The sequence below is a fragment of the Acinonyx jubatus genome, chromosome C2 (assembly GCF_027475565.1).
Source record: "Acinonyx jubatus isolate Ajub_Pintada_27869175 chromosome C2, VMU_Ajub_asm_v1.0, whole genome shotgun sequence".
Lineage (NCBI taxonomy): Eukaryota > Metazoa > Chordata > Mammalia > Carnivora > Felidae > Acinonyx > Acinonyx jubatus.
In genome coordinates, this window is record NC_069384.1 from 79,611,799 (window position 1) to 79,634,124 (window position 22,326).

The 22,326-nt window shown below is 42.6% G+C and overlaps 2 protein-coding genes, 4 non-coding genes and 1 pseudogene across 15 annotated transcripts in view; 1 reads left to right on the forward strand and 6 right to left on the reverse strand.

Moving 5' to 3' along the window:
- The window catches only part of RFC4 (replication factor C subunit 4), a 46,751-nt gene extending 46,572 nt beyond the window's left edge, over window positions 1–179 (forward strand). For all 8 annotated transcript variants that reach the window (XM_053221095.1, XM_053221096.1, XM_027061225.2 and 5 more), the window contains one exon: window positions 32–179. In XM_053221095.1, the coding sequence (XP_053077070.1) occupies window positions 32–127 (96 nt within the window). In that variant the 3' untranslated portion in view covers window positions 128–179. The remainder of the gene's footprint in view (window positions 1–31) is intronic.
- On the reverse strand, window positions 174–6,424 carry EIF4A2 (eukaryotic translation initiation factor 4A2). 3 transcript variants are annotated; one of them, XR_001429045.3, is made up of 12 exons: window positions 6,311–6,424; window positions 5,463–5,508; window positions 5,244–5,376; window positions 4,824–4,963; window positions 3,861–4,029; window positions 3,641–3,750; window positions 3,297–3,440; window positions 2,862–2,999; window positions 2,526–2,615; window positions 2,224–2,303; window positions 1,677–1,787; window positions 842–969 (listed from the first exon to the last, which is right to left on the reverse strand). XR_001429045.3 is itself a non-coding variant. In XM_015064345.3 (11 exons), the coding sequence occupies exons 1-11, from the start codon at window positions 6,337–6,339 to the stop codon at window positions 825–827; spliced, it is 1,224 nt and encodes a 407-aa protein (XP_014919831.1). In that variant the 5' UTR covers window positions 6,340–6,424; the 3' UTR covers window positions 174–824. The 3 variants fall into 3 exon arrangements, 1 of the variants encoding a protein (XP_014919831.1); XR_001429046.3 differs by having other exon boundaries at window positions 954–969; window positions 1,681–1,787; XM_015064345.3 differs by lacking the exon at window positions 1,677–1,787 and having other exon boundaries at window positions 174–969.
- Window positions 2,360–2,499, reverse strand: LOC113600027 (small nucleolar RNA SNORA4). The gene has a single exon (XR_003421006.1). It is a non-coding gene; the product is annotated as a small nucleolar RNA SNORA4 (small nucleolar RNA).
- On the reverse strand, window positions 2,678–2,809 carry LOC113600022 (small nucleolar RNA SNORA63). The gene has a single exon (XR_003421001.1). It is a non-coding gene; the product is annotated as a small nucleolar RNA SNORA63 (small nucleolar RNA).
- On the reverse strand, window positions 3,075–3,250 carry LOC113600037 (small nucleolar RNA SNORA81). The gene has a single exon (XR_003421016.1). It is a non-coding gene; the product is annotated as a small nucleolar RNA SNORA81 (small nucleolar RNA).
- LOC113600042 (small nucleolar RNA SNORD2) lies at window positions 5,065–5,133 on the reverse strand. The gene has a single exon (XR_003421021.1). It is a non-coding gene; the product is annotated as a small nucleolar RNA SNORD2 (small nucleolar RNA).
- A 4,762-nt stretch (window positions 6,425–11,186) lies between the features above and the next one.
- LOC128315386 (G protein pathway suppressor 2-like) lies at window positions 11,187–18,384 on the reverse strand (annotated as a pseudogene).
- Between the last annotated feature and the right edge of the window lie 3,942 nt (window positions 18,385–22,326).

Below are 22,326 nucleotides of genomic sequence, written 5' to 3' on the forward strand. Positions count from 1 at the left end.
GAAATTTTACTAACCTTTAATTTTCTTGTAGGAAGTAGACAAGTGCTTAGCGGATGGTGCTGACGAACATCTACAACTGATCAGCCTCTGTGCTACTGTGATGCAGCAGTTAACTCAGAATTGCTGAGATGTTCGTAAGATGTTTAAAACTTAAATAAAATAACCAAAACACCTTTAAAGTGAATATACAATTTATTTAACATTCAAACTTCATTAAGACATGTGCAATATGGCAATTTTAATTACTGGGGGTTTAACCCTACCTAGGATATGATTGCTTGCTGGGGCTTAGCAACAGGGTCCAGTTCACACTTAGCACTAATTAAATACTTTATTGAATAAATACAATACCAAACAAAATGCATTCAAATGCTTTCTAAAAAAAAAAAATCAATTTTAAAGGCCTTTCTATTCAGGCTAATGACAAACACAATAAAGGCAGATATGCTAGTTTAACATAATTGGCTGATTTTATACAGCACTTATATCTTTTAGTCCACAAGTATATTATTAAATGATAGAGAACATCTAATACAACCATTTCTACAGAACTAGGAAATAAATTTCTAAGAAAGAAAGATTTTACAGACCCCATCTTTTATACCCAACCCCAACAGTCTAACTCTAAAGAGGATAAAGCCAATGCCTTTCTCCTCACAAGAGCTCACGACTAAAGTCGCTTTGCTATCAAAATCTGTATTTCTGATCCGTTATGAGCATTGAGACAAGATTCAAATATTCCCAAAGAAAGAAGCACAATGCACGTTGTGATCGCCTATTCAGCAACAGCGAGCACTGCATTCAAAACTATCTCATCCCAGGAATTAAATAAGGTCAGCCACGTTCATTGGCATTTCCTCCACTGTAGTATTGTAGAAAGTCTCAATGTCACGAAGAATCCTCTTGTCTTCTTCAGTAACAAAGTTTATAGCCACACCTTTCCTCCCAAATCGACCCCCTCTGCCAATTCTGTGTAAGAAAAAAAAAATCAGCAATTAGAATGTTTCTTCTCAAATTCAAATGTACTACTGAACATGATGATCCACTTGTTAACCATCAGCTGCTGTTTACTTAACAAGGTTATAGTTCGTGCTTCTAATTGGAGCACTAGCTGCTAATCAATATCTAGAGAAAAAAATCTTCCTTTGCAGTTAGTGCCAAAAGGATTCAAGGCTTGTCTGGCTGCAAAATGAGATTTTATCAGGTGTCTTGAGCACTACTTTTAAAGCAGATGACAGTATTGTGTTTGGGGTAGTGAAATTAAAGCCCATACCAAAGTGGGCCAGCCAAGAGCAGATGTCAGCCTGGGACAGATGTAAACACCAGGGATAAAACAAAAAGAACAGTTATGTAATCCATTTCGACGCACCTCTGGAACTGTAAACTGTAAATACAAATGCTGCAAGGTTAACTACTGCCTAAAACTCACAACTTTTTCCAGTGGGAAAACAAGTATTTGGTATGGTAACCCAAACTTATCACTGCTTTTTTGCTCAGTTTCACACGTTGTAACTCAAATTACTCAAAACGTGTTTACCTCCAAAACAGCTTTCTACCTTCCTGATAGAAACCAGACAACACAAACCACCTACTACTAGACTAACATACAAAATGCCTTGGCTGGAGCAACTTAAAATATCAAATAATCATGACAAAAGAAAAACAAATATAAATACCGACTCGCTCTTTATTCAAACAGTGTGCTGTTTCGCTTATGATTCCACGTCCTAAATTACGTCAACGCCGTTTCTGAGCGCCATCTCGTCATCAACTGCTGCTATCGACTCCTGTATTTTTTAAAAAGTCTTTTTTTACATCATATAACAAAGTACAGTTCAATTTACTTAGGGATAAAGCCACTATAACTAAACCAGGGACTGCTCAAATTGCTACCAGACAACACCAAGAAAATCCCAACTACAGAGGAATCATCGAGAAAGCACATGGACACAGGAACTTCACTAAAAACTCAAAAATAAGCTAAGACCAACAGATCTAAACAACCAGATTTGTATGTATTAAGTCCACAATTTGGGCAACATTTACAACTGTTTTCCCACTGTAAGATGACCAATCTTCCCAAGTACAATTTTAGTTACACCTTACCAAGTTGCTAAGTCTTTTTACTTCCCTGATTTGAAGTTACCTTTCAAATAAATCAGTCAGTAGAAAAGCCATACATGAATTCCTTTTCCCAATGCAGTCAAGATGCCACGTACTCACCTGTGAATATAGTTTTCACGATTGGTAGGTAGATCATAGTTTATAACCAATGACACTTGTTGCACATCAATCCCACGAGCCTGAAATACAGTAATATAGTGTTCAACTCCAAAAAAAAAACCCCACACAGCTATGTAATGTAGGCCACAAAATAGTAGTGAACTATGTTAAGTGGTATAGCCCACTGTGGAATGTGGTCTGTTCTTTACTCTCCCAAAGAGCCCAAGTTGGTAAAGGTTATTAAAAAACCTTCCCCCCAAAACAAACTTTTGGTAGATTAAACAGAACAGTAAGAGACTTACCAACAAGTCAGTAGTGATCAGAACGCGGCTTGACCCTGATCGAAATTCCCTCATGATAACATCTCTTTCCTTCTGGTCCATGTCACCATGCTGCAAATTAACAAACCTTAATTCAAGAATCACCAGTCAAACCAATATTTAACTTTATTGACATGTATGAGACCAAGCGTCCCTGGCTGCTACAGGAGTATAGCAGACAGGTATAGTTAAGAAACAACTTTATTTTGAGCAGGGGGAACGACAACACAGCACTTAACAGCTATATTGTAGTCTAAATCCTGCTTTAATAAAAATACAACACTGTAATTACCACTGCTAGGTTACAACACCTCTTACCAGAGCAGAAACTGTGAAGTCCCTGGCGTGCATTTTCTCAGTGAGCCAGTCCACCTTGCGCCTTGTATTAAGAAAAATAACAGCCTGAGTAATCGTCAGGGTCTCGTACAAGTCACAAAGTGTATCCAACTTCCATTCCTACAATATTTCAAAGTTAACAGTTATGAAAATCTAGTTTCCAACTCCCATGAGAAATTCATTGTTAGGCCTAATACATATAGCACCAAATCTTAAGACAAAGGACACTGGACATTAAGAAAGAGGTCCACCCCAGTCTTTACAATCTAGTGCAGTTATTTTTCTTCTTGTGTGTACTCTGCTAGCATTACTACAGAAACTAAGACAATCTTAGGTTCTGTAATTTTAGCACAGTGCTTATACAAGAAGGTTAAAAAACAAAGCTACATCTTAATGTCTAGTAATTAGATACATTACCTCTCTTTCAACATTAATATAAAACTGTTTGATTCCTTCAAGGGTCAATTCTTCCTTTTTCACCAGAATTCGAATTGGATCTCTCATGAATTTTTTGGTCACTTCCAACACATCAGTTGGCATTGTGGCAGAAAGCAACACAACCTTAAAAAGACCATGCTTATGTTACTGCACAAATAACACACTTTCACAATACTCAAAAAACAGACCAGCCTCACTATGAAACTGTGTTACAGTTCTGCACCAATTGCTTTAAGGGAAAAAACCAACATTTCAATTGTACTGCAACCTGCATTAACCAAAGTCCCAACTACTATAGGAGAGGGAGTAAAATTAAAGCTCACCTGAATACTCGTATTTAATTTTTGGAAAATCTCATAGATTTGATCCTTAAACCCTCGGCTCAACATTTCATCTGCCTCATCCAAAACAAACATTTTGATCCATTTTGGAGCTGACAAAGACAAAGCCATACATATTATCAGCTCTAGATCGGTAAGAATAGGATTGCAAATTTTAATTTGTAATAGCAAAAACAAATTATATTCAATCAACAATACTTACAAAGGTATCTTCTGTTTAACATATCAAACACTCTTCCTGGTGTACCAACAACAATGTGTGGTGCTTCAGCCTGCAGTTTTTGCATTTCATTCCGAACATTGGTTCCACCAATGCAGGCATGACAAGTTGCTCCCATATAGTCTCCAAGGGCCAGAATTACCTTTTGGATCTAAAAGCCAATACCCTTAGTTATTATGCAGCAGAACTATAGGCTGTGACTAAAATTCCAAAGCACAATGGCAAATATCTGGTCTGCAAATAGCTTCTATGCATGCACAGCACTTAACTACTTCCAAGCTTAAAATGCAGACTGATCTAACAGCTTCCTGATAAAATTCCCTTAAGGTGTCTTCCTTATGCCTTGTCAAACTTGGAATCTTGTTGCCCCAGATACCAGCTATGTTAATTAAAAGATCTGAGTTCAATCATTTCCTACATTGCTCTTCATTGTGTAGGAAGGGGTAAATAGTGGAACAGTGGAATGATCTCTGCAATTACATCTAGGACAACATGTGGATACTTGTTTTCCCCGAGTACTGGAATTTGTCATTTTGACCTTAATAAAGCCTAGTTTTATTAGCAAGGTTTTACTTCAAAGCCAATATAGCAGTGAGCTTTGAAAACATAGCATGCAACAGATGCATCACAAACTACTGAGACAGTCAAAGAACATGTCACTGCAGTTTTCATGTTGCACAACTGCAATCAAACTTCAAAATGGGAACAGACCTAGTCCACCCTGAAAAGAACACTTTGGTTTCTCAAACCTCTTACACAACCTTGCAAACCATACCTGCACACCCAGTTCCTATGTTGAACTTTCAACAACTCCCTGCATGCATGGACAATTAAAAGGAGGGCTCTAATAGGACCGATTTACACTAAGTTTTAAATTCTTCACAGTTGTGAAACCTGAAACCTATGCAACACGCAAGCAGTTTTTTTGAACTACACTATCAATACCTGTTGAGCCAGTTCTCTGGTGGGGGCCAATACTAGTGCTTGGGTCTCCTTGAACTCAATCTCCAACTGTTGCAGGATGGAAATAGCAAATGTGGCTGTCTTGCCAGTACCTGACTGAGCTTGAGCAATCACATCATACCCTAAAAAAAGTAGGATACATATTTACCGATCCCACATCAAACCGCCACTTCTAGTTCACACCATGTATTCCGTTTGGAACATTAATTATGCCCAAATCATCAAGTGATCAGCAATGAGCATTCTCTTCATTTCAGGTCAGTCCCGAAAGATGATTGCCATCATTTCACTTTAAGGAATACAAACAGGTGCTAGTCCCCCAGAAGTTATTTTCCCTTTTATGGTCCAGGTCTATGTAGAACAGTTAAGTCATTTCTATCAAGTGCTAACTAGTTCTTTTACCTTTAATACAAGGAATAATAGCTCTCTGCTGAATAGCTGAAGGCTTCTCAAAACCGTAAGCATAGATGCCCCGAAGAAGAGACTCCTTTAAGTTCATATCGTCAAAGTTATCAACAATCTCATTCCAGTTGCTCTGTAAGTTACATATAAAAAAGACCGAGTAAGTGGGATGAACAAGCTCACCTTTCCACCGTTTCAAAATCCACACACATTCCTTACCTCGATGACACCATCGGGGTCCATTCCCTCTGGGCCTCCATGTTCTCTGCCGACGAGAATACTGCAGTTAGAGAACTTCCCTTTCCCACGTCTTCTCAGAGGCACACCAAGGGACAGCCCTATTCTCGGCGGCCTCCTCGGGCTACCCTCCCCTGCACGTGTACACTCCCTAAAGCACAGGAGGGCCCGTGCGCGCCAGTCCGAAGGCCGAGAATAAGGGACGCCCGGAAAGGCCCCACGGACGGCGGCCCTTCCCCCCCCAGGCCCGACTGCCGGGCGCTGCCGTCTCGGCGGCAGACCGTCTCGCGAGAGCTCCACGCGCTGAGCTCCGCCCCTTACACTGCGCAAGCCGGGGTGATTGACGCGGGCCGAGGCCTGGCAAGAGCTGTGCCAACGGTTCGCAGGGACCCCGTTGCCGGCGCGGTCCCAGCCGCCTTGTGGTGGTGACGAGCGGGCGCCGCTGCCACCCTTCCCCCCACCCCACCCAAAGTCGAGCACTACAACTCGCGCCACCCGCCGCCAATAAAGCTTTCGGCCCGTTACAGTGTACCGACTGCGGACTGCGCCAGCCCTTTAAACGTGGCCCCGTGGCAGGGAAACCGGCCGCGGTCTCAAAGCGTCTTCGGGGGAAGAGAGGACACCCTCCAACACCACTCCGTTTTTGTACCCTAGTCACCCCACAACCCAGGCCCTACCCATCATGGAAGCTTCTCGAAGGGCAGGGGGGTACTGCACCCCAAGGAAACGCCCATGAACCCAGAGCTCCCTGCCCCACGCCGTCCATTACACTGTCCGCTCGCGTCATATGACCTTCACCACAAACTACCACCACCGAGAAAGCGCCATACCTGTTATAATCCGCGGAGCCACCAGACATGATCCGAAAAAACACTCAGCGCCCGACTGGAAAGACAGCGGTACCGCGCCACCCGTTTTTTATAGGCTCGCGGCCGGAACCCGTTTTCTGCGGAGGAATTTTCTTGTCGCCCTTCGGTTATCCACCAAATTGTGATCCTGGGGTCCTTACCTCAGAAAATATCTTAAGCAAGTGGGTGGGAAAATCCAAATTTAGTGATTTCTGGATCTTACAGGGCCGCTGGAAATCCCAGGACCTTGGGGGAAGGTTGGGACTCTTTGCCTTGCGGCGGAAGAATATTGCAGCAAGGGGTGGACAAACCAAGCTCCCGGCCCGCCCCGCTCCTACGGGGTTTCCGCGTCCCTGAAGCAGAGACGGCCGGGGGAGCCGAGCGGGACCGGGAGGCGGAAGCCTGGGGCGGTTGCGTGCTGGGCAGCCGGCGTTTCCCCGCGGGCCAGTGGGCCCGAGCTCGCCGTCCGCCGCCTGCGCTCGGGGCCCGCGACTGGGGCACGGCCCCGCTCTGCACCTGGGAGGGGGTGGGGAGGAGGGGTTCGGGTTCTTCCGCCGCCTCCCGCCGCTGTTCAACTCGACCGTGAAGAGCCTTCTGGCCGCTAGCTGAGCGCTGAACATCTATTCAGATCTTAAAAGTGTGAAACTTCCTGCGAGGGAAGATGTCGGCCACCCAGCTCGTCCCAGAAAACCCGGTGCACCGGAGTACATTGTGCCAAGCGGGAAAAAACTGTATAATGTCATTTACAAATGTCTCTGGAGTAGGCAACTCTGTTCTCATGTTGCCTCTGGTCTTCTCTCGTTCTCTTTTTAAAATAACAGTAATTTTAACGTGTGAGGAATGCCCGATAAAATCACTGAACTTTTGCAAATGCTTAACAGCTAAGGAACGAGTAATTTTCCTGTGATGCAGGAATGTAAATGGACGCTTCCGGCAGCTACAGCTCCGTGCCCCTTGGCGACTAGATAGATTTTTGATTCTAGTCTATGTTGGTCTTTTTGTTTTTGTTTTTTTCAAAAGGCTTTGAACTCTAGTTGTTTAATACCCAATGCATGTTGATTTAATGGAAAGTGAGAGCAGTACAACCCTTGCTGCTTAAATAAACTGCTTGATTCTTTAAGCCCCAGAGATTTTCAACCGTAGCCCTAACCCAGGCCTGTTAAAAAAAAAAAAAAATCAATGTATTTAGTCATTTAACTTTAAAATGCTACCCACACTGCAAGATATTGTCAAGGGAAATATTTCCTCATTAATTCAGACAACCACCTAAAGTCAGCTAACTAGAAAAACTGACTCTTAATTTTATCTGTATATGATAGTTAATTCTAAATATATTTTTTTCCAAAAAATTTATTTGAAAAATCCTGGCGTGCCAGAAACTGTGACTAAAGCTAATACCAAGATGACAAAGTAGACTTGGGCCCCAGTTTAGGGCTGCTGCTCCTTACCCATCCCCCTGTAATAATCAAATTCAGATTTGAGGTAATGCCAGACATTTTCTGAGAATGGGTCAAAGGTCCTTACTGTCTCATCTAAAACCTACTAAAACTCTCCGGGGATGTAAGAAACCCAAGGAAATACTAAATCAGAAAAATGACCAACCATTTAGTCTCACTTGAGTCCTTAGGGTGAAACCAATGAATCACAGGGTGAAATCAATCAACAGTTAACACCTAATTGTTGAGTGTTTACTTTAGATTTAGCGCTACTGTTACATGCTGTGGAGGATTTCCAGAATCTCTTTTAAAAAAAATAAATAAATAAAGGTTAGATTCTGGTTTAGATCACAAGTGCTAAAGAGGTTTCAAGGTAAAAAAAAAAAAGGGGGGGGGGAAGCGACCCAATCAAAAATCCAGTAAAAATCCACAGTCAAAAGCCAAAGCCACAGTGCCTGCGGCGTTACAATGTATTTCTGATAACTGCTGTGCTTACGGAACATTTGCATGTGGTTACCAAATACCACCAAGTAATAAGTGAGTTAAAGATCCAAAATATACATATTAACAAAGTTTGTATACCAACAGAGAGCATATTCTTTTATGGTTGTGATAAACTTTCTACTTACCTGAGATCTAAAATTAGATAGCCTTCTCAAAGTCAACTGCATCTGCTTCTTTGCTACCCCGGATCATGTGAGGCCATGTATACTCTTCAGTAGCCTCAACTGACCATTCTAAATCCAGCTAGCAATTGTAAGCCACTGTTCACCAGAGGAAATCCAGGAATTAGTACGAATTTGTCAGTACAACAGAACCTTCGAAACAGTAGGCTTTCTGTTGATGGTGATGGCTCCTTACAGAAAGTACCAGGTATTCTTTTGAGGTTCCCACATTATTTCAAGTCCATCTGTTGATCTTAGGTGATAGTTACGCATTTAAAGCAGCGTCCTGACAAGCTATTGATATGTGTACGTTTGTTAAGGCACGTGCTTTGGATCTTTCACCAGTTTATTACTTGTGAATGTCATTTATTATTTGGTAAACACACCACATAATACGTGCTGTCCCTACATCGGTCATTTAAGTGTTTAAGAAGAATTGCCTTGAGCTGGATAGGGACAGTGGTGCTACTTGCCTCTTTATTATTCAGTTGCTGGAGGAAATAAGAGGCTAGATTCTACCTGAATATAGGCGGTGTCCACTGCAGCAATTTAGAGGGCAGCACTCACTGACACAATCTTCACAATAACTTTGAAAACACTGTGCATAAAGATAAATAAAGATTAAGAGAGTTGAAGGAGATGGGGAAAATTAAGAGGACCACAGAAGGGAATGTGGAAAAAGACTGGGTTTAAATCTGTTAACGCAACATCCTTAAATTCTATTGTGTAACCAAGATATGGAGGGTTGGGTTTTTTTGTTTGTTGTTTTTTTTTTTTAGCTCTACCTTCATAAAGACTAAAATAAAAACACATTATTGTACTTCAAATCAGTACCTCTAAAACTGCAGTATACATAAAAATCAATGGGAAGATCTGCTTGAAATGCAGATACAAATGGGTGCTGCCCTCCCACCAAGATTCAGATCTGATCTGAGGTAGGGCCAGCTTTTTATTTTGAAAGGCTTGAAAACTAAAGAAGAGTTGCAAGATGACAGTAATGAACACCAAATGTTTCTCGCACTTAGCAACTGTTAACCGTTTACTATATCTGTTGTCTTTTGAGTTTTTTCTGAACTTTCTGAAGTTTTAGGCATAGTAGTGACACTTGACTCCTAATACTTCAGCACTACATCCTAAAAATATATTCTTCTTCTATAAAACTACAGAAATATTATATCCCCCAAGTTTGCTATTACAATAACACCTACAAAGCTATCAATATTCATCATTTCTCAAATGTCCCCATAATGTAATTTATAGCCTTAAAAATAAAATGTAGGACTCAATCAAGGGTTAACCATTATATTTAGTGACCCAGTCTCTTTAGTCTGTTTTCATCTAGAACAGTACCCCCCTTTGGAGAAGGGATTTTCTCGTCAGAAATTCTACCACAGGGGTGCCTGGGTGACTCAGTCGGTTAAGCATCTGACGCTTAATTTCGGCTCAGGTTATGATCTCGCGGTTCGTGAGTTCGAGCCCCAAGTCAGGCTCTGTGCTGATGGCATGGAGCCTGGATATTCTCTGTCTTTCTCTCTCTCTCTCTCTGCCCCTCCCCCGCTCTTGCATGCCTGCACATGCACACACATGAATGTGCGCTGCCTCCCTTTCGAAATAAATAAACCTAAAAAAAGAAATTCTAATATATATTATATATATATATATATATATATATATATGGTATATGTGTATGTGGATTGGCTTGCATTTCTTGTGACCTCATTAATCTAGCGTGGCTGTGTTTCCTGTCTTCTAGCACATTCAGTTTTGGAAGATTCCAGACCTGTTTGGTTTTGTTTGTTTCAGAATGTCTCACACTTTGAATGTGTCTGATTGTTCCCTCCTTACTAGATTCAGTGTCACCATTTTTTGGCAAGAATATTACATCTGGGTGGCAAAGCATCCTCTTGAGTCCATCATAACAGGAGATGTGTCGTGTTAGGGTTCCCGTTACCCCCAAGTGATTCTGATTCAGGTTCATCTACAGACACTTTGAGAAACACCTGCTTGTAAAACCTGTTGAAATTTTGTGTGTTATTTGAAGTCATGAGACTTGGCCAGAATTCTGTATGACCAGCTCTAATCCTTTATTGGAAGTGCTAAAACTATTAACAGATAACTATTATGGTATGTAGCCTGGGGCCAGGTCCTTGCAGACAACAAGAAAATGAAAAAGGCACCCTTCTCACTTTGAGTCCTACCGAGAAAGGAAAATAAGCACACAAAAACAGCTTAAGAGAACATTTCTCAATCAGGTGATCAAAGATTAGAAAATTTGACAATACTCAATAGAAAAACACATACTCTGCTGTTGGTGGGAGTTTAGTGAAACATTTTTTGAGGATATTTTGACAATATGGTGAATTAAAATGCACGTGTCCCTTGACCCAACAATTCCCGTTGGGAATTTTAGCCTCTGCGTATAACAGCACAAGAACACAGAATCTGCCCTGCCCTCTCCCCATTTCCCGCTCCTCCCCCCCCCCCCCGCAAAGAAGGAGAACATCTATTCCTTTTCGTCATTATTTTAATAGCAAAAAACCTAGGAACGGTCTAAATGTCTATCAAAAGGAGACTGGTTAATGAGTTGTAGGCCATGCACATTACTTAGCCATTGAAAACCAATGAGGTCCACTTTTCTCTTCTAAGAAGATGCAGTGGACACATTTTTCCCTATTTCTCCAGCAAAGCACAACTAAAACCCCCGGAAGTTGTGGATAGAGCACACACAAGAAGGCTGAGAGGGGCAGAAGAGGGCAGGCTGGCTGGAAACCTTGAGACGGACATGTGAGTTCCCTGGGTTTTTGCTCTTGCCTCCCATGTCTGGGTGGTCTGAAAGCGGCCGTGCGTGGCGTCAGGCGGTGGCCGGATCGAGACCGGTCTCGCCCTGCGGGACGTGCTGCTCACGTGCTCTGAGCTGCTCGCCAGCACTGTGGGTGGGCTGCGTGGGCCTTGAGTCGGGTGCGGGACGAGCGCTCCCATAGGCACTGCCGGGGCTGCGGAATTGCCCGTGGCTCTGGGGTCCCTACAAAAGCAGCCGCTGAGCCCACGCGACTCTGGGTGGTAAGTACTTGGGGTCCCAACACCTGTTTGGCGGTCTTCTGCCCTGAGGGCGCCTGGCTGGCTGTGTCTTCCCAGGCTGAGGAGGTGAGCTCTGGCCTGACTGTCCAGCTCTGCTCGTACACACCTGGTGTAGTGGTCAGGGTGCTCTGCTCCCCGGGCCTCCCTGTTTCTCCCTCGTGGGAAAATTCCTTTTTCTTGAGCTGCAGAAAAAGCTGGTGCTTCTCTTCCTGGGGGGGGGGGGGGTGGGGGGGGTGCCCAAAGCTTCTCTGGCAACTTCAGAATCTGTTCCTGGGTCTCCTCGGGTGACATTCTCCCCTCCAGCTCCTTTTTTTCTTCCTTTTCTCCTTTTCTTCCTTCGTCTTCTGCCCCATCATCCTGCCCACCTCTTCCACTTCATGCTCCGTGTGCTCTCACTGAAAGCCAGACCCGGGATGGGGCTGCAGGGAGGCAGGTGTTCAGGAAGGACCGTCCCTGGCCCAGGTGGAAGCCCGACCCCCCCAGCTACTGGTCCCCGGTGCCCAGTAGCCGGGCAGCCCAGTCTCGACCTCATGCAAGGAAAAACACCTTTGCTCCCTGAAATCCTCTGTTAAAGGGATGAAAAGACAAGCTACAGCATGGGAGAAAATATTTGGAAACCACATATCTGACAAAGTACGGTTGACCCTTGAGCAACACGTGTTTGAACTGTCTGGATCCACTTACACACAGATATTTTTCAATAAATGCAGTACCATTCTGTACAATGTATTTTGACTTTCTTTTTTTTTTTAATTTTATTTTTTTAGGTTTTAAAATGTACATCCAAATTAGTTGGCATATAGTGCAACAATAAGTTCAGGAGTAGATTCCTTAGTGCCCCTTCCCCATTTAGCCCCTCCCCCTCCCCCAGCCCCTCCAGTAACCCTCAGTTTGTTCTCCATATTTTTGAGTCTCTTCTGTTTTGTCCCCCTCCCTGTTTTTATATTATTTTTGTTTCCCTTCCCTTAGGTTCATCTGTTTCGTCTCTTAAAGTCTTCACCTGAGTGAAGTCATATGATTTTTGTCTTTCCCTGATTAATTTCACTTAGCATAATACCCTCCAGTTCCATCCACGTAGTTGCAAATGGCAAGATTTCATTCATTTTGATTGCCGAGTAATACTCCATTGTATAGATATATTCCACATCTTCTTTATCCATTCATCCATCAATGGACATTTGGGCTCTTTCCATACTTTGGCTACTGTTGATGGTGCTGCTATAAACACGGGGGTACATGTGTCCCTTCAAAACAGCACACCTGTATCCCGAGGAGAAATGCCTAGTAGTGCAATTGCTGGGTCGTAGGGTAGTTCTATTTTTAGTTTTTTGAGGAACCTCCATACTCTTTTCCAGAGTGGCTGTACCAGCTTGCATTGCCACCAGCCATGCAAAAGAGATCCTCTTTCTCTGCATCCTCGCCAACATTTGTTGTTGCCTGAGTTGTTAATGTGACCCATTCTGACAGGTGTGAGGTGGTATCTCATTGTGGTTTTGATTTGTATCTCCCTGATGATGAGTGATGTTGAGCATTTTTTCATGTGTCGGTTGGCCATCTGGATGTCTTCTTTGGAGAAGTGTCTATTCTTGTCTTTTGCCCATTTCTTCACTGGATTATTTGTTTTTCAGGTGTGGTGTTTGATGAGTTCTTTGTAGATTTTGGATACTAACCCTTTACCTTATATGTCATTTGCAAATATCTTCTCCCATTCTGTCGGTTGCCTTTTAGTTTTGCTGATTGTTTCCTTCGCTGCGCAGAAGCTTTTTATTTTGATGAGGTCCCAGTAGTTCATTTTTGCTACCATTTGACTTTCTTAATAACATTTTTTCTAGCCTACTTTATAAGAGCACAGTATATTATATATATAAAACATACAAAATATGTGTTAATTGACTATTTTTTAAAATTTATTTCTTTTTTAGTGAACTCTACACTTAATGTGGGGGTCAAACTCATGACCCTGAGATCAGAAGTCACATGCTCTTCCCACTGAGCCACCCAGTTAACTGACTATGTCCATATTGGTAAGGCTTCTGGTCAACACTAGTAATTAAGTTTTCGGGGGGGGAGTCAAAAGTTACGTATGGATTTTTGACTGCATGGGGGATCAGTGTCCCTAACTCCTGCATTGTTCAAGGGCCTACTGTACTAGTGTCTAGATATAGTAAAACTCAAAAACTCAGGGCGCCTGGGTGACTCAGTCAGTTAAGTGTCTGACTTCCATTCAGGTCATGATCTTGTGGTTCGTGAGTTCGAGCCCCGCATTGGGCTCTGTGCTGACAGCTCAGAGCCTGGAGCCTGCTTTGGATTCTGTGTCTCCCTCTCTCTCTCTCTGTTCCTCCCTACCCCCCCCCCCCAAATAAATAAACATTTTAAAAAACCTCAAAAACTCAATAGCAAAAAAATCAAACAATCCTATTGAAACATGAGAAATAAACACGAAAAGCCATTACACGGAAGGGGATGTACAGATGGCAAATAAGCACGTGCAAAGATGTTAAACATGATTAGCCATTTCAAAAATGCGAATGGAAACCACAATGACTTATCACTATACATCTAATAGAATTGGCTAAAATAAAAACAGTGACAACACCGAATTCTGACAAGGATGCAGAGAAACCGCGTCTCTCGTACATTGCTGGTGGGAACGTAAAATGGTACAGCTACTCTGGGAAACAATTTGGCAGGTTCCTACAAAACTAAAAGAGCATCTATCATATGACACAGCAAATGTTACTCCTAGACATTTACCAGAGAGAAATGAAGACTTATGTTCACACAAAGACTTGTACATGAATGATCGTAGCAACTTTATTTACAATAGTCAAAAGCTGGAAACAATTCAGGTATCTTTCAGCTGGTGAACAGTTAAGCTATACTACATCTAGCCATGGAACACTACTTAGTGGTAGAAAGGAAGAACTATTCATTGATACACACACAACCTGGATGAATCTCTAGACTATTAGACGGAGTAAAAAACCCCAACGTAAAAGGTTACCTACTGTATGATTCCATGTATATCACATTCTCGAAAAGACAAAATTATAGAAAGGGAGAGCAAGTTAGTGGTTGCCAGGGTTAAGGAAGGGGCAGGAGAGAAGTGGGTGTGGCGATGAGAGAGCCACAAGAGAGATCCTTGTGGTGACAGAAGTGTTCATGTCTTGTCTGTATCACTGTCAATATCCTGGTTGTAATAATGTTGTGTAGTTTTCCAAGATGTTACTTACCATCGGAGGAAACTGAGGAAAGAGTACACGTGTTATTTCTTGCAACTACGTGTGAATCTACCATTACCTCAAAACAAAATTAAAACTAAAAAATAAAGATAATCATCACTAAAGGTATCATGGTATTCCAGGTTGGATACTGGAATAATAAAACGACAGTGGAAAATAACAACAATGAGGTCACTAGATCTGTACCGGTATGGAAAGAGTGTCAATATATGTTGTAAACGGAAAAAGTTTGTTGAAGAACATTACGTTTAGCAAGATCCCATTTGTGTTTAAAAATGGATAGATATACGCATATTTTTATGCAGAGAACGATGCTATCTTAGTCTGTTTGGGCTGCCATAACCAAGCACCATAGCCTGGTGGCTTAGACAACAAATTTATTTCTCACTGTTCTAGAGTCTAGAAGCCAAGATCAAGGTGCCAGCAAGGTCTGTGTCTAGTGAGAGTTCTCTCCTTGGGTGGCAGAGGGCAGCCTCCTCACTGTGTCTTCACATGGCCTTTCTTAAGTACATTTGGGCAGAGAAAGAGAGAGGAAGGAAGTTCTCCGGTGTCTTAGCTATAATTATTTCAATCAGACTTTTCCAGAAGGAAACTGATTTCCTCTAGAGGCAATGAGAGAGAAGACAATTTTTTAATTTTCTACTTGACATACTGTTGTTTGGTTTATATTTTTTGTACCATTGGTGTATCTCACATCTATAATTTTTAAAACAATAATTCTGTATGATACGGACTGAACTGTGTTCCCCTAAGTTCATAGAAAGGGGCCCAAACCCCTGGTGTGACTAGATTAGGAGATAGGGCCTTTCAAGGGGGATCAGGTTTAAGTGAGGTCATAAAGGTGGGGGTTCTAATCCAAAAGAACTGGTAAAGAACAGGTGGCTTTGTAGGTGGCTTTTAAAGAAGAGGAAGACACCAAGGGTGTGCATGCGCACAGGAAAGGCCACGTGCACACACAGTGAGAGGGTATCTGTCTGCAAAGCCAGGCGAGAGGTATCAGGAGAAAAACCGAACCTGTGGACACCTTGATCTTGTACGTCCAGCCTCCGGAACCGTGAGAAAATAAATTTCTGTTGTTGAAGCCCTTCCGTCTGCGGTATCCTGCCATGGCAGCCCTAGAAGACCGATGGAAGTCATTCTTCAGGTTCAAAGATCCGACCACATCTGGTGTAACCTATGGGGCGCCTGGGTGGTGCAGTCGGTTAAGCGTCCGACTTCATTCCAGCTCATGATCGTGCAGTTCGTGGGTCTGAGCCTCACGTTAGTCTGTCTGCCGTCAGCACGGAGTCCACAGCCTGTTTCAGACCCTCTGTCCCTCCCCTCTCACACATGCTCACTGTCAAGAATCAATAAACAGCTTTTTAAAAAAAGATGTGTTAGGGCATGATTTTGTTTTTTAACACAGCAGTGTTTCCTTTATCAAAGGACTAACAATAGATTTAAAAAATAATTTATTATGTGATTTAATTTGTAAGAGTTATGCCACTTTCTCCATCCTTTTTATCTTTTTTTTTAATGTTTTAATGTTTCTTTATTTTTAAGAGAAAGAGAGACAGAGCATGAGTGGGGGAGGGACAGGGAGAGAGGGAGATGCAGAATCTGAAACAGGATCCAGGCTCTGAGCTGTCAGCACAGAGCCCGACACGGGGCTCAAACCCACAAACCGCGAGATCCTGACCTGCGCCAAGGTCGGATGCTTAACTGACTGAGCCACCCAGGTGCTCCCTTTCCTTTTATCTCTTAAAATTTACTCATCCTCTTAGGGTCAGCCCAAAAGCCTTTTCTTCCACCACGCCCTTCCAAAATACCCTAAAAAAGAAGCGATTTCTTTCCTTGGACTCCCATAGCCATTCTGTGGTACCTCTTTTACGATAGTCATCATGTTCTAGCTTAGTAGTTTAGCTTAGGCATCTCATCTGTTCTAAACTATAAATAAGCATCTTGAGAGGAGGGTTTCATCTTTGCATCTCCCACAACATGAAGCCCAATGCTTTGATGCTTACATTAGTTTCTATTGCGGTTGTCACTCATTACACAAACTTAATGGCTTAAAACAAAACAAAACAAAACAAAAAGCATCAGCTTTTACTTCTAGAGCTCAGAAAACTGCAATGTATCTTACGAGGTTAAAATCAAGATGTCAGCAGAGCTGTGCTCCTCCTTGACACTCTAGGGAAGAATCTATTTCTCGTCTTTTCCAGCCTCTAGAGGCTGCCCACATTCCTTGGCCTCTGGCCACATCACTCTGGTTTGGGGGATTAGGATGTGGACATCTTTGTGGGGCGGGGGGGGGCATTATTTTGCCTATAACAACGACCAATCAACATGTTGAATAGTGTTTACAATAAATATTGAGGGGAGACAGTAAACAAATCATTAGAATAGAATAGAGGTGATACAGAAGAGCTTCTAAGAAGTTGTGAATTTTGGTCCAAAAATGGCAAAATGACTTTTTTGCTTCTTTGATTTGTAGGTCAAAGGAACTGATTAGGAGAAGAATTTTTCATTGCTGGCAGTAATTCCTTACACATATAGTAAGCACTCAACTATTTTTTGAATGAATGAGTGAATAACTAGAAGAATGAATAGTAGGACTCACAGATGGAGGAACAGTATCTATTCTACACTATCTATCTACAGTGATTTGCAATGTTGATATTCTGTTTAATTTCTTTTAGAGAGTCTATTACTCCTTGTATGGAGAACTATCCACATTCAGAAAGGACACATCCTCATGTTCCCTCCAGCTTCTATGCCAATTTCTATCCCCTGGAGTGGTGATAATTTACATAAACTTTTTTTTTTTTAATGTTTGTTTATTTTTGAGAGACAGAGAGAGAGAGAGAGAGCAGGGAAGGGCAGAGAGAGAGGGAGACACAGAATCCAAAGCAGTCTCCAGAGCCCCAAGCGGAGCTCAAACTCATGAACCAGGAGATCATGACTTGAGCCAAAGTCAGACGCTTAACCAGCGGAGTACCCAGGGGCCCCAACAAGGAGCTATTTAAAACTGTCTGGACTGTGAAACAAATTGTAATTCTACTTGCAATTTCTTAATCTTACTTTTTTAATGGTACAGATAATACTTTTTTTTTTTAAAGTTTATTTATTTGTTTGGATGGGGGGGGGGATGCAGAGAGAGAGGGAGAGAGAGATAATCCCAAGGAGGCTCTGTGCTGTCAGTGCAGAGACCGACCCGGGCTTGAACTCACCAACCGTGAGACCATGACCTGAGCTGAAATCGAGTTGGCTGCTTAACCGACTGAGCCACCCAGGTGCTCCAGTCCAGGCAATACCTTAAAAACAATAAAGGACATTTAAAAGGCGAAGTTTTTCCTAACCCTACTGCATTAAGAAACAAAGCTCAGTGCAGCAGAACATTTCCTCTTGTTCGCTGCCCCATTAGTTGCCTTGGTATTTTCACTTCTGCCAATGTTATTTGTGAATTCTGTAAGGGGAATCTGCCCAAAGTGCAGGCTGGATCTGAAGCACGGGCTGCTGGTGGTGGTCCTTAGATCCAGTCTTTACATCGGAATCCGTAGTGCAGTAGACCTAGAAGTGAGGCAGGAGTTTACAGACCTTGTTGCCTTGGTACAAATCCGGCCATTCAATTCTTCAGGCTTCATGACTGTTGCCATGCTTGAGCACGATCTGAGCACCATTATTTACCTGTTATTTTTACAAGTTGACTTGTATTTACTCCATTTGAATGAATCATAGGTTTAATTTGTTGTATTTTTCTAATGCTGATCAAAATAATGACATAGCTGTCAAAATAAATACTGTATGTCAATATACTCCATCTGAAAATTCCTGACTCCTTGGGGATACACTGGAACAGACTCGGGGCCTCCCAAAATCCAGCCAGACTATGGCAGAGGCCAATTAGATCTTGGTTTCCAGTGCTGAATTCTGAATGAGAAGCCTGCTGAAGTCTGTGATTAGCCTGATAAACATTAATTGTCAATTGTTTTTGGTGAAAACTATTTTCTATTTTATCAATAGAACTTGGGCAAAAAAAAAAAAAAAAAAAGCAAAACCAAACCAAAACCTCCTAGAACTGCCATTCTGCTATCTTCCTGACCCCCGTTGAAAGGCTGAGGCGAAACATAACTTACTGGTGCTCTCTGAGACTGTTTCTGTTTAAGAAGGTTTCCTTTTTCCTTTAGGTAATCTCTAGACCCAACATGGGGCTTAAACTCACAACTCTGAGATCAAGAGCCTCATGCTCCACCAACTGAGCTAGCCAGGGACCCCTTAGGAAGGTCTTCTAGTCTTCCCTGAAGAGAGAAGAGTCAGGGGATAGCGTCCCCTTGCTGGAGGCTTTTGTTTTTATTTTCCTTTAAAATTCTTTTGAAAAGTAACTTTAAAACTTTACACTGACACTCGATCTCAATAAAAATAAATTATATGGGTTCTAATGACATTTAATAAACTTTGGGGCAGGGCACCTGGCTGGCTCAGTCGGAAGAGTGTGCAACTCTTGATCTCAGGGCTGTGAGTTCGAGCCCCACATAGGGTGTAGAGGTTACTTAAATAAATAAAAAAACTTAAAAAAAATAAGCTTTGGGGCAAGCAACCTATTATGACCACAACCTGTTATGTCAAGTACTTGAAATTTTCAAAGTACTAGGCTTATTATCCTCCACAGTAAATTAAGAAACTAGGGATCAAGAATATGTGTAGAGGCGACTGGGTGGCTCAGTCCATTAAGCATCCAGATCTTAATTTTGGCTCAGGTCATGATCTCACAGTTTGTGGGTTCGAGCCCTGCGTCGGGCTGTGTGCTGACAGCATGGGGCCTGCTTGGGATTCTCTCCCTCTCTCTCTGCCCCTCCCCTGCTCACACATGTGCTTTCTCGAAAATAAATAAACATGAAAAAAAAATTAAAGTGTATGTACCATCTGGTAATCTCAGGAATAGGGGATCAGATAGATGGAGAAAAGGACTTACTTAATTGTAATTTACAAGGCTCTATCTCTTGTGGTCAATAAAAAATACTAAAAATTTTCCTGAGATGTCCACTGCTATTCACATGTGTTTCCTTCATTCATTCATCATTTCATCTCCCTACTATCGCAAAGCAAATACAACTTTGCCGTGTTTCTTTAATCTACAGGATATGTTTGCAGTAGAAAATGGAACGTATTCACTTAAATTGGCATTAAATTTTGATAGCCTTGATTTAATATGACCAATCTTTCTACATAACCTGACGTCTCTTGTGTTAGTTGATTAGGAAACCTCAGACCCCTGTGTCTAGCTGTCTTTTTGCTGGCTGTGCAAGTAAAATTAAATGTTGATTCTAATAAGCGTACATCTAAACACACCCTAAAACCTGGGCGCTTGGAGATGGGGCTGCGGTAAGCTCACCAGCAAACTGCCTCCAGAAGGCAAAGAAGACACTCCAGACAGAATTCCCTGACAATCCAGAGGAAGTGATCCTCTGGAGTCTCCAGCAAGAGTCTTTCTGTCTTTCCTGCCTGTCTCCATCTGGGGATGAGTTGCTGAATCTGTTGGACTCACTGAAGTAGGTAATGAATGGAAAATCTATCAAATGAACTAAATGAGGTTCCCAGGTTAAAAAGTAGAGAGGGTGCCTGGGTGGCTCAGTCGGTTGAGCGTCAGTCATCAGTTTAGGTCATGACCTTGTGGTTTGTGAGTTCAAGCCCTGCATTGGGCTCTGTGTTGACAGCTCAAAGACTGGAGCCTGCTTCAGATTCTGTGTCTCCCTCTCTCTCTTACCCTACCCCCACTCCCACTCTGCCTATCTCTCTAAAGAATATATAAACATTTAAAAAAATTTTTTTAAGTAGAGCCAGGGAGTGCCTTTCTGTATGAGTTTAGATTAATCAGATCAAAGGCTGTCTGATAAAACAGAAAGATGCTTGTGGGACATTGGGAGTCCCTGAGGGACAGACTCTCAGAGGGGTACAGATTGAGGCATAATTACTAAATTTTCTTTTGGGGTGCCTCTTTTTCCAACTTGAGAGACCTTCCTTCTTTGCAGGGACCCTGGTTCCTAGAGGTAAAACTGTGGAGGGGGGTTGGATGGTACAGAGATTAAATGATTTATCTCAAAATGCTCGCATCTGAATGCTTTGATTGAGTGGAGAGAGATGAGAATTCCCATGGACAATCCCTTAGGCTAACAAGCATGAAGTGAGGTTTCAAAGCTTCCCAGGGAACTCTGAATAATTCAGTTTGTGGATCTGGGTAGATTCTTTAGGCCCCCAGGGGCATTAACAGCCCCACCTTTGTTCCATCCTGACCTCCTCCTTTAAGAGGAACTTTAAAAAAAAATTATTTTAATGTTAATTTTTGAGAGAGAGAGGCCAAGGGGAGGGGCAGAGAGAGAGAGGGAGACACAGAATCAGAAGCAGGCTGCAGGCTCTGAGCTGTCAGCACCGAGCCCAATGCAGTGCTCAAACCATGAGACCATGACCTGAGCTGAAGGTGGATGCTTAACCGACTGAGTCACCCATACGCCCCTTTAAGAACTTTTTGTCTCCATATATTAAAATCTTGCTTTTGGGTTCAAGGAAGATGATAAGAGCTAATGAAAATAATGGTAAAAAGTCTGGCTAAAAACAAACACTCAAGAAAATTGGAAAGGAGACAACAGCCCACAAGGCTTCTTAAATTGGAAAGCGAAAGGGGCAATGATGACAAAATTAGCAGATGAGAGAAAGCTTGGTCCTCAATGAGGTGTGGGGAAAACCAATGGACAACTCATTTATATTGTAGAGCAACCAAAAGACTCAGAGATTGGAAGCTTCCTTTGGACATGGGATGCGAGACTAAAACATGAACACAAGTTGAAAATCCTTTGAAAAGGCAGAAACCTCCAGAACAGAGAGGAGCAAGCCCATTTCTGCACTAGAGCACCTCCAGACTCTGCGGAAATGCAACAGGGCCCAATAAGTGCCAGCTCTCTGCCAGCCCTGGATTAGAACCCTGTGGCTGCAGGGAAAACTCAGGAATAAAAACGGACCAAGTTGCACATCAGGCTGAAATCACCAGAAACTTCTAGGAAGTAAAGTAGGAAAAAGAAGCCCAACGACCAGAAAATCCCATGGGCCCATTAATTAAACCTTAGAGTGACTAGGAAATCCAGAGTTTCCTACAAGAACGAGATCTCCTTGAATGTGAACGAGCGAGGAAGAAGAACCACATATGGTCAAAAGCATTTGGCCAGGGTCTCAGGGACAGGGGCCTAAAGAAAAATGGCAACAATGTCTCCAGATGCTCATAAATTTGCAGGACTTACTCTCTACCATTTATGAGACAAACCAGAGGCTGAGGAGCGAACCTGGCCCTCTCTTTATGAAAAGGTCCTTCACAGCATCCTGGGGGTACAGATCAGAGGACAGTGGCTTCCCAGGTCCTTCCTTTGCACATGTGGTTGACCTCCCATCTCCCAAGACCAGCCCTAGGCTCAGGCCATCCATATTCTACATGGTGATCTATCTGGAGGGTCCTCAGGAACCTGAATGGGAGCCCTGGGACCTGCGACTTTCAAAGTCAAGTGTACATTCTGTTTCCCGCCTTTCTCCCAACAGCCGTCAGCCTCCTCTGA